This window comes from Rhineura floridana, chromosome 21, assembly GCF_030035675.1.
Source record: "Rhineura floridana isolate rRhiFlo1 chromosome 21, rRhiFlo1.hap2, whole genome shotgun sequence".
In the NCBI taxonomy this organism is placed as follows: Eukaryota; Metazoa; Chordata; class Lepidosauria; order Squamata; family Rhineuridae; genus Rhineura; species Rhineura floridana.
Genome location: NC_084500.1, coordinates 1353247 through 1364932, shown reverse-complemented (window position 1 = coordinate 1364932; position 11686 = coordinate 1353247). Strand labels below are relative to the sequence as shown.

The 11686-nt window shown below is 47.8% G+C and overlaps 2 protein-coding genes across 6 annotated transcripts in view; one reads left to right on the top strand and one right to left on the bottom strand.

Moving 5' to 3' along the window:
* The window catches only part of CCT6A (chaperonin containing TCP1 subunit 6A), a 182096-nt gene that overhangs the window by 80246 nt on the left and 90164 nt on the right, over positions 1-11686 (top strand). The gene's annotated exons all lie outside the window — the stretch shown is intronic.
* The window catches only part of LOC133374391 (merlin-like), a 35349-nt gene that overhangs the window by 3285 nt on the left and 20378 nt on the right, over positions 1-11686 (bottom strand). For 2 of the 4 annotated variants that reach the window (XM_061605256.1, XM_061605255.1), the window contains 10 exons: positions 11417-11492; positions 9835-9972; positions 8108-8182; positions 6881-6994; positions 6025-6147; positions 4639-4856; positions 3167-3272; positions 2707-2825; positions 1681-1840; positions 971-1153 (listed from right to left, as the gene is read on the bottom strand). In XM_061605256.1, coding sequence (XP_061461240.1) covers positions 971-1153; positions 1681-1840; positions 2707-2825; positions 3167-3272; positions 4639-4856; positions 6025-6147; positions 6881-6994; positions 8108-8182; positions 9835-9972; positions 11417-11492 — 1312 coding nt within the window. The remainder of the gene's footprint in view (positions 1-970; positions 1154-1680; positions 1841-2706; positions 2826-3166; positions 3273-4638; positions 4857-6024; positions 6148-6880; positions 6995-8107; positions 8183-9834; positions 9973-11416; positions 11493-11686) is intronic. The other 2 variants (XM_061605257.1, XM_061605258.1) reach the window with 2 other exon arrangements.

Below are 11686 nucleotides of genomic sequence, written 5' to 3'. Positions count from 1 at the left end.
GGAAAGGGAGGGCAGCACCATCTGTTCCCTGCCTGGAATGTCATATTTCTCCCACCCAGAAACCTCATAACTGGAAGACAGAAGGAAACGATGCACACAGGGACAGCCTCTAGAAGGTTCTAAGAAAAGGTTGGACGAGGGAGTGGGAACCAGCAGCCCTCTGGATGTTACCAGACTACAACTCCCATCAGTCTCCAGCCAGCGTGGCCAACATCTACAGGTGTGGGGAACTTGTGGCCCTCCAGATATTTGCTGAACGGTAATTCCCATCATCCCTGGCCATTGGACATGTTTGCTGGGGCTGATGGGAGTTGTAGTTCAGCAACATCTGGAGGGGCAAGGTTGCCCACATCCCTGATCCAGTGGGCCAACAACTTGTTCTCCACCCTTGTATTAGTCAAGTTCATAGATGAGAGACCTTATTAATGGCTATTAGCCATAAGAGCTAAAAACGGAGCCTTCGTGTTCAGGGGCAATATAGTTCAGTGCCCATATGCTGCAGCCACACAAGAGGGGAGAGTTATGGTTAGCCTCTGCTGAATATTAAAAAAAAATTAGTCTGTTGCTATTTTAATTCTTTTTTAAATGTTTTTATTTACTTCAGACCTGAACTTACAAGATCTGAACAGGGTGGTTCATGACAGATGCTCTTGGAGGTCGCTGACCCACAGGGTCACCGTAAGTCATAATCGACTTGAAGGCACATAACAACTGCTTTATCGATAATTTTAATGTCTTTTGTAAACCGGTTAGAGGGGTTTTTTTTACAATCAAGTGGTATATAAATTTTAATAATAAAAATTATAAAACAGTGTCAGACTCAATGGACTTTTGTGCTATCTTCCTGCAGACCAATTCCTGTGGGACTGTCTCCATCCAGATTCCATATGCATAGCCCAAGAGAGTGGCTGGCAGACGGAACACAAATTGAAGTGGGAAATGCAGAAGACGGCCAAACCTGGTTAGTTACCTTAATGTGCTTTCTGGTTCCTGTGCCCACATTACTGGCCACCAGGGCATTGGTCTGAAAAGAGAGATTTTGTGTTGGCGTTCTGGGCACGGAACTGTCGGTCGCATTCAGCGGACACGCCAACAGAGGCTGCTGCAATCTCTCCAACAGGTCCGTTTCAAAGGGCTCCATCCACATAGGAGTCTTAAAAGAATACACCAGCCATTAACTTCCTACTAAAAATCAGGGCACATCTACACTACCCAGGTTGAACCAGTGTGAATCCTGTTTAATCCTCATGGCTCCCCTACAAGACGAATCCTAGGAACAGTCGTTTTATGAAGGCACTAAGAATGCCTCTGTGCATGGGAGATGCTCAGCTCTTCCACCGGCTACCATTTCTCGAGTGGACTCTAGTCCATGAAAGTTATATGCAGTAATAAGATATTGTTGCCACAAGGCTCTTCTGCAACAGCCAAACTTGGTTAGGCCTCTGGAAATTAAGAAAGCCTGAGGTATTCCTGCCTTTGCACAGATGCCAGGACAAACACCAGGGAAAGGCTGTGGCCTCCCCACATCCTTCTTGGGAGTGCCCAGAAGCAGCAACTGAATCACCACCCCTGGTGGCGAAATGCTGGACCTAAGAGGCCTCTGCTCTGATCCAGCATGGCCCTTCCCATATGCATTAGGGGAAAAAAAATAGGAAATCAAACACTTGGCTGCTCTCAAACCTTGCCCATCTTCCCCGAGGAACGGTCCAAGGATCCGAGTACTTCTCTCCAGTGCGAGAGGAAGCCGGCCTGCCTCTCTTCAACTTTCAGGGCGTGGATTTCCGACTTGAGTTCTTGCAGACGATACTCAAACTTCCGGCTCTTATCCAGGTAATCTAATCTGCAGAGAGGGACACAAAAAGTTGTAAGGCTGCCTGTCTCCGCCTGCATACGCCTCTACCCTGAGATTTGCTTCCCAGGACCTCCACGTGCTCCCCCCAAGTGAGGGGTGACAGGTGGCTAGAGCAGATGGGGGCCTTTTCCCTACGAGGACAGGCGACAACATTTGGGGCTTTCTAATTCTAGAAAATAAACATGAGTAAGGCCCGGGATATGAGAGAGGTTTATAAAATTAGGCACAGTGTGGAGAGGGAGTTTTTCTTCCTCTCATATAACACGAATACTCTTCGAAATGTTAGAATCTTAGCAGGAAATCTGATTAAGTTGCATATTTGCTCTCTATTGTTTTTACTGAACACATTTTAATTGCAATGGCTTGTAGATAACGCAAAAAAAGGATTTCATTTCATTTCACTAATACTCTGCAGTGTCAGGCAGTGCAACTCAACGTTGGAAGATTCAGGATAGGCCGAAGGAAGGATTTTGTTCACGTAGCGCATAGCTGAGCTATGGAATCCACTGCCACAAGACGCAGCGATGGCCACCGACACAGACGGCTTTAAAAGAGGGGCTGGCAAATTCATGGAGGCGATATAGGAATCAATGACTTCTGGCAGGACGGCTGTGCATATGCCTCTGAGAACCAGATGCTGGGAATTACAAGTGAGGCGGGTGCTGTCACACTCCGGTCCTGCTTGTGGGCTTCCCGTAAGAGGCATCTGGTTGGCCACTGTAAGGACAGGACCCAATCCAGCCGCGGGGCTCTTCCTCTTCTGTAAGGTTGAGATTCCTTGATTTTGGAGCCCAGAGAGGTTCACCTGCTGCTCTCTTCGATGCCTTTCCAGAGCCTCAGGAGGACAGACCTACCTCTCTCTCTCTATCTCCAAGGAAAGCCTCTTCAAGTCAATGTCCCGTAAATCCAGTTTTATGGGTGCTTTCTCAGCTGTGGCCTCAGCCGAGGAGGACTGGGTGCCCTTGGCAGTGTTCTGAGAGAGGAGACAAAACAGAAGGGTGTGCTGAGGGAGAACAGCGTTCAAGACCTTGCAGGCTTTGAGACAGAACCGTTTATATTGAGTGAGCACAGAGTGTCTACTAGGAAGGGCTGTATTTTGGATTTTACAGTTGCATTCTTAGTTTGTATTGATGCATTAATGTCACTGGATGCATTTTTAATGTTCTTGTGGACGTTTTCATCCGTCACGTTATGATCTGCGGTTGCAACATTCAACTTGACTTGACTTCAAACAACAACCGCAGCCAAGTCTAGGCCTTGTCGTTTTGCCCTCTGAAGCGCTAACCTACTGAGGGGCGCAGGGTTAGGACTTACAGGAGCAGGGTGAATTTTGCCGACGTCCTGGAGTTTCCGCCTGGCTTTCTCTTCAGCCTCTCTGGCCACCTGCAGGTCCTGTTTCAAATGTTCGGCTTCTTTGGCCCTGCCAAACCACAACCGCCGCCGTCAACACACAGATCCACGGTTCCAACCCCCCCAACCCACAATAACCCTGCACTGCTAAACCAAAGCACTAGAAATTGCCATGGCCCTTGGCTAATCTCAAACGCCTTCATCAATAAATGTTCATGATTCTGTCAGCCGCCTTATGTGGATCTGTCAATCAAAAAGGTGGGCTCTGAAATATTTTAACACATGCATTGATTTAACTTGTACCGCTCTGCAGGGGGTAGGAAAGAATGGTTTTAGGGCAGGTGAGGTCGAATTCTTCCACCATTAATGGGGAAAAAATATTTAATATCTGATCACTGAGCCTGTCCACTTCTGCCACTTAGAGAACCAGCTATGTGATGAGAGGGAGGGGAACAGTCCAAATATAGCACGGGGGATGGGCAAATCTGTGTTCCTGGTCCAGGCCACTATCATACAGTTTACTCATAATTCAATTCTGTCTCTGCGAGGGACAGACGGATCTGTCTAATTCTGTATGTGTCAAATTTGCATGTGTCTATTCCATCCCGTTGCCGCTTTAATATGTGATTTAAATATATATATATTGATACAAAAATGCATGTTGAAATCCATATTATATCACAAAATGTTATTTAAATACATACTTCATCCCTATGTGTGCATTTTTAAACATATTCTGAAAACACACGGTTTTAAAATGCATTTGGTACATTTCTTTGATCCGGGAACAGTGTCCCAAGATTCAGAGAAGTGTGAAATCCGCAGGATATTTACGTTCCAATCTGTGCATTAGTCTGGGAGATGTAAACTAGGTCAATTTGTTTAAAAAAGGCAGACCAACCCAGTAGAATTGACGTGAGCCCTGAGAACCCCATAGAGCTGAAAGAGGAAGTGGGAAAGAGTGTCACTCTTCCAACTTCCTCCTTCAGCTCTACGTATTCTTCAAACAGAAAAAGGTAACTGCTCCAGTACATTATGAGCGAAAGGGCAGCAAATTTTTTTTTGGGGGGGGGGGTCAGGTGTTAGCAACCCCTGCTGTGTGACAAAGAGACGGAACTCAGGATTTTGCATGCAGAAGTTCCAGAGCTTGGAAAAGTTACTTTTTTGAACTACAACTCCCATCAGCCCCAGCCAGCATGGCCACTGGATTGGGCTGATGGGAGTTGTAGTTCAAAAAAGTAACTTTTCCAAGCTCATGACAGGGAAAGAACTGTGGCGTTTTTTGACCCTCGCTGTTGCTTGTTTACTCAAGTGCACAACTTGCCTTTCTTCTGAAAGCAGCGCTCTGGAAAAGCCAGTCGGAGCCCTGCGCAGCACACGGCCAGCCCCCTAAGCCCCCCGCCTGCTGAGCACCATCCCGCCCAGGGCCTCATCACCTTCGTTCCGATTCCTTTACCAGCTTCATGGCAATCAGTTCCGCCTCCCGCATCTTGTGCTCCATCAGGCGCTTCTCTTCCTTGGTCTTCAAGGCGGCCAGCTCCAGGCGGCGGCACTCCTGCTCGGCTTCAGCCGCGTTCTGGGCCAAGAGCTTGGCCTCTTCCTCCGCAATCTGGGCCTTCTCGGCCAACAGCTCCGCCGCCGCCTCCGAACGGCGCTGCAAGGCGATGGTATAGCAGAAACATTTTTTAAAATTTTACTTTTTAAAACAAATATTGTTGCAAGCCATCCTGAGACCTCATGGGGGAGGGTGGGTAAAAAAGATGAATGACAGCAATAATACATAAATAAATAATGAAAAAACTTAATAATGCATATTAATAATATTTATTATGACATTTCTATCTCAGCCTTTCCTCCAAGCAATTCAAGGTGGTGTACAAACATGGTTCTCCCACTTCCCCATTTTATCCTCACAACAACCCTGTGAGGTGGGTTAGACTGAGAGACAGCAACTGGCCTGCAGGGTCACCCACAGAGCTTCATGGCCCAGTGGGGATTTGAACCCCGCTCTCTCCCAGGTCCTGGTCCAACACTCTAACCACTGCACCACACTGCCTCTCATATTATTATCATTATTATTATTTTACACTTCCTTTGAGGAGGTACAGGATGGAATCAACTTACAGGCAGGGCTGGACCAAGACAGTTTGCTGCCTGAGGTGGAATAGCAAATAGCAACACACACAACGTTGAAGTGAAGGTACCTAGTATTTTTTTATTTAGTTTCTACTTTTATATCCTGTTTTCCTCCAAGGAGGTCAAGGCAGCATATATGGTTCTTTGCCTCCATTTTGTCCTCATAAGAACCCTGCGAGGTAGGTTACACTGAGAGCGCAAGACTGGCCAAAGTACACCCAGGGAGCTCCACGCCTGAGTGAGGATTTGAACCCTTGCCTCCCAACTCCAAGTCTGACCCTCAAACCTGAGGGTGGCCAATGCGACGCCCTCTCAATGGTGCGGACTGCAATTCCCACCGTCCCTGCCCACCGGCCATGCTGGCTGAGGCTGATGGGAGTTGGACTCAAAACACCTGGACAGCACCACTTTGGCTAGCCCTGCTCTAACCACTGCACCACACTGCCCCCTACGGCTGGCCAAGTTATTTTGACAGCTGAGACAGACAAACCCCACAAGCACCTTTCTCTGGGAGGAAAAAAATCACAGGAATAATAAACTGAAATAGCTCACAGGGGGCTGCCCTTCCATGACACCCCAAGTCACCAGCCTCAGGCACCTGCTGCCTGACGGTAGAGCCGGCCCTGCTGACGGACAGCCCTTGGACCCCCCAGCTTACTAGGCCCCGTGGCCACGGCAGTGCTCACCAGGGCCTCGTTGGCTTGCCGGGCCTCGTCTTCCACCTCAAAGAGGCGCCTCTCCAGCTCTTCCTTGGCCCGCTCGGCGTCCTCACGCAGCTGCTTCTCCCTGGCCAGCCGCTGGTGCTCCATCTGGGGAAACGCACAAGCCTGACTGTCAGCAGGGCCGCTCCGCAGGAACAGTCTGCAGCCACCACCTCCGAATCTTGCCTCTCCCCCTCCAAAACGCTACAGGCTGCAATGGCAGGGACCGGCCTTCTTCGTCTGTTAACGAAAGCAGCCTTGCACACAAGTCCACAAATGGTTGCCGCCGCATTAACTTACTTCATTTTTATCCCAGGGTTCCTCCAACCAAGGCAGCCTCCCTGATTCCCCCCCCCGCTCACTTCATCCCCACAACCACCCTGTGAGGTAGGCAAAGCTGAGAAAGGGGGTGGTGGAAGTGGGGGAGTGTGACCTTCTCACAGAACCAATGAGCTTTATAGCCCAGTAGAGATTTTAAACCAGGGACGGAGTCATCCGGGGTCTCAGGGGGTCTTAGACCCCTCCCCTTTTGGCAGCAAGGTTCCTACATCTCTCTTTAGTCCTCGAGATGTTGCTGAACTACAACTCCTGTAAGCTCCGCCGAGCATGGCCAGTGGCCAAGGATGATGGGAGTTGTAGTTCAGCAACATCTGTAGGCGAAAAGGTCCCCCACACCTGGTCTGAAGGGTGCCACATTGGGGAAGGCTGGCCTAGAGAAACTCGAAGGACACAGTCCTCTTGGCCTTTGAAGGTGCTGCAAAGCGGTAAGTAATCAGCCGATCAGCTGGTTCGTGACAGCCGCAGGCTCTCTCATTTGTCGCACGATCCCCCGAAGGGTCACCTTCTTCCTTGCTTTGTCCTCCCTGGCTTGAGCCTTCATTTGCTGGATCTCAATGGGATCCACTCGCCTCCTTCTCATGAACAAGTCGTGGTTCCCGATGAACAGCTGCATGATCTGCAGGAAAGGGACGGAAAACCTTTGCTGGACCCGACCTCAGCTGGCAACTTGATTTTCACACGGCCAACCAGAGACGCACCTGGGAAGCCCACAAGTTGGGTGCAAAGGCAACTGCCCTCCCCATGTCATGAACCCTGAACCCGACTCCTCACGTTACCCTGAGGAAGGTACAAATGAAGAGTAAATGCAGGCTGCCCCGCTCAGTGGGGGAACCTCAGCACCACATCCTCTTCCTCCGGGGCCCTCTTTATCTATGATGTATTAATTATTAAATTTATTTCTTAGATTTATAGCCCACCCTTCCTCCGGGAAGGAGCCCAGGGCAGCAACTGAGGATGTAAGGGTTATGAATCAAATAAAAGACAAAACAAAAAAATACAGGTAGATGGCCTGTGTACATGGAAGATCCATCCCTGGCTAACTTTGTAACTAACTACAAACTCGCAGCCAGCCCATGACCCTCAACTTTGCATAACCACAAAGACACATGGTCTAACCCAGACATCTGAACTGATTGTTATAGATAACGAGGAACCGCACAGCTTTTGCATCGAAGAGGAGAACCTTTTGGAAGCCTTTACAGGGCTCCCAATGACCGCTCAGCTGGATATACTATCAAGACTTCAAAGACTATACAATCATTTGCAGGATAGGCTATCTCAAACCACATCAGTGATAAATTCAGCTGGACCTATTCAACCCGCTATTTACTCACTGGATAATGTGCCATCTGTGGAAAGAAAGCCTGTCATTCAAGACTAGCAGTCTCTGAATATCATACCCGCCCAAATGTTCCTGACTCACAGCAGAGGGTATATCTTTGACACTTAACTAATGTGCATATCTTCTCCCCCTCCCCTTCAACGTTATCTAGGCAAGGTTGTGACTATTCCTGTTTTACTGATGGGAGACTGAGATATTAGTAATCACATGTTCACGGATCAAGCTCAGTGCTCCCCTGACAGGCTACAATGCTGCCAGGCTTACACTCTGCCCCTAACTCCAATTTGCGACCCCGACCTTTCATAGTCACCCAGAGCCTGGATTTTGCCATTCCCAAAGCACAAGAAGAAGCCACCCCTAGGGAGAAGTCCAAAGGAAAACTCTCACCAGTTTATTGACTTTTGGCTGTGAGGCAAAGAACTTGAAGACTTCCGCTTTCTTGTCGATGGGCTTAATTGTGAGCTAGGGAGGGAGAGAGAGAGAGAGCAAAAGCAGACCTTTGTCATCTTTGTGACTAAGATTACTCCCACACTCAAAGCCTGGAGGCATTGCTTCCCCACAATTAGACAGAAGTGGAATCTGTTCGAGGTTCCACACAGTATAGCTCTAGATTACCCTGAAGTGCCCATCCCCATGGACAAGATCCTCCTTATAAGGTTTACTCACACCTAAGTCCCATTCAGCAAAGGTCTTTTCCAATGTTAATTAAAAGCTTCCTGTCCACTAGTTTTGGCTATAGTATTGCTTCCTGTTCAGCATGGCTGCAGGAATAGTGATGAATTGCCACTTATTGAGTCACCTTCTGTTCCCTATAGTGGTGTTAAATTACTAGCTTCTTCCAATCAGCCCCCCTTTTCTATTATAGTTTAGTGCTGAACAGGAACCCCTAAGACAGGCTGAAGCTGCAAAGAGGAAGCTTTTAATTAACAAGGCACAGCGGTCCTTAAAAGCCTCAATATCACTTTGTTACATCAATGCTGGACAGGTTGCCACTGCAGTTGTATTTTATCCTCTCAAAATCAGGTCTGAACAAATTTAGGACAACACAACAACACTGAAATGCAACTATCTGGCAAAGTTCTCCTGGATTGTTTGTTAAAAGTGAGTGAGCAGAAGACGGCAATCCTAGCATGAGAGCAACCAGGCGGACACATACATCACTGGGAAAGATATTTTGGGGTCTGATATGGAAAATCCAAAGAGTGGCTTGTGGCACCTTTCTAACAAATTACGACTTCTTTAGCATCATTATTAGCATGTATTGCCCGCCCTTCACCCAGAAGTCCTAGGGTGGCTTACAGTGTTACCTCAACATACACTGTTAAAAATAATTAAAAATAACCCGACATAAGCTTTTGGGGACTGTGATCCACTTCATCAGACACATGAAAGTGTTGTCCTGAGATGCAGGTATGTATATATATGAGACGGGGGGAGACTGCAAAAAATGAGGTCAGAGGGAAATAAAAGGCAAAACAATACTAATACAGAGGGCGATCATTATGTGATTAAACAGGGGCCATTCGCAAAAGAGCTGTTGGCGATAACTCAAAACGCTGGTGAACTAATTAAGCCATGCAGCAAGATAGGGAGAAAAAACCCTTTATCCCTCTTCTGGCCACTGGCAATAGAACTGAAGTCTCAAGTTTGGCAAACATTTGCCAGAAAGAAGAGGGGGATACCCTTTCATCCCTATTGAAGCCACAGATGACAGAATTGAAGTCTCACGCTTGTGAAACATTTGCCATCAATTAAACTTCCACACTTTTCTCAGCTTGCCCGGAACAGAGTTGATAGTCTCAGCTTTGCCAAAGAATGGAGTGAAAAGTGTAACTTTTAAATATCATGACAGCAACGTGAAATAAAAGTATTGGATTGGGGTACATGAAGTCTGCTCATGAGATTATCGTTTTTGAGATTCACGTTCCTGTCCCCTTGTCAGTTTGTGGATATGATTATATGTAAAAGTTCGAAATGTTATTCAAAATAAGTCAGGAGGCGTTGCCCCAATGCACAGAGGCTGGGTCCGTCCTCCAGTTCTGCCATTTTTAATGTTGCCAAAGGCCTCGCCCTTGTGGTAGGCACGTGGCCCCCTCGAGACACCCTCAGCCTACCTCTTTCTCGCTATAGGAGATGTTCCTGATACTGCTCCACTCGAAAGATTTATTTGGAGAGAAGCGGTTATTGATGCTGTAGACGTGGATCCCTTTGGCGTCAACCCCAAGCAGGAAGTCCGTATGATTCTTCTTTTGCTGTGGAGCAGTTGGAGATTTAACATCCAGGGTGGAAAAAAAACCTTGCCAACGCTTGGCACGTCCTCAAGCATCAACCAAACGCACCAAGCTCGCAAAGTGGATTAAAATGGACAAACAGCAGCTTCAGGCACCCTCCCCAGGCACCACCTGCAGGGCAGACTACACAAGGTGCGTTCACGCAGTTAGCAATGGCAGGCATGGCTTCTTTCAAATAAATTGCAGGGGCCTCAGTCCAGATGGAGACGACTCAGGTGTGTGAGCTGGGCTGTGGGAGTGGATTATGAGCTGGGAACCAGGAGTCACAACTGGAGAACAATCCAGAGCAGGGCAGAGGGAAAGCCAGAAGCCGTCCCCAAAGAGCAATCCAGATCAGAGTGGAAACCAGGATTCAGAACTAAAGCACACGGTCAGGAACGCAAGGCGCACCAGAGCTCAGGTTGCTCACACAAGGCTCCGGGGTCGCCATTCAGATCGGTGGGAGAGGGCTCACACCTGCAAGTGGCTTTTAAAGAAGCCGTCTACACAGTTCCCAGGCATTTTGATCGACAGATGATGTCTGCTGTTATAAGGAGGCTGCCTATGGCTGCATGTTGCTTTACGTTTGCTTTTATGGCATGATGTAGAGCAGGAAGGCTTGGAGACCTTCAGGTGACAAGCAACTAAGAAATCTAATTAATAATATTTTCTGTTTTATTTATTTTTTTATTACATTTATCGCCCACCCTTCCTCCCGAAGGAGCCATGGGGGGCAGACAAAACAAGCACAGCAAAGCATTCTAAAAAACAGTTACAGTTAGAAGATCCCAAAAATATACTAGGGCAAGACCTCCCTTTCGGTTGCTGAGATTTGTTTACATGCATTACCCATGCTTCAGTGTCAGGTCCCAGGATGAACCCGTACATACAGGTCGTACGTACATTCGACAAAACACTGTTCTTCAACCCTGGGTCTCCAGAATCTGCCACTCCCATCATCTCTGGACAGCATGGTCAGGGATGTTGAGACTCGCAATCTGGGGACCCAAGGCTGACGAACGCTGCGATAAAACATATTAAACACCACTGAAACATCACTTAAGGCCATAATTAAAGCAACAGTGGTTACTATAATCTAAAAATTACTCCCTAAAGCCCTAGGGCGCCAGCTGCCCTGACTAAAGGTGGGGGCAACTGTGCAAGATAACATTCTGTGGCTGAGTTAATTATAACAGCAGCCGCAGCCGCAGCAAGAGCAACAGCGGTTCTAGATGGGCACTGAGATATAGACAGAAAAGGGTTTGGCATCTCCCACCCCCTTCCTGCTACTCTTCCCTGGCTCTCTCTGTAGTGGTGTGGGTGCTCAGCGCCCTCCCCCACTACTAAATTTAAAGGAGCAAGCTGCATGCGTCTATAAAATGCAATCAATGCAGTTTTTTTTTTTAAAAAAGGAATACATACTTACAGCAATTGGAAAATAATTAACCCCATACATCTCCAAGTCTTGTGCAATTTTAAGATAGTTCATCTCAGCTTCATACCTAAGAGAGGAGGGCAAAACAGAAAATGCACAGCCCTGCGCCCATCGAGCAACAGGTATCTACTGTGCAGGATTTCCATGCCGCTCTTTCATCTGCACCAGTCACAGCGGCTTACAAGCTGCAATGAGGCAAGACGGAACTGTGCGTTCAGACAGCGGAATGGAAGGGCGGACCATGGGAAACAGCCACACCAG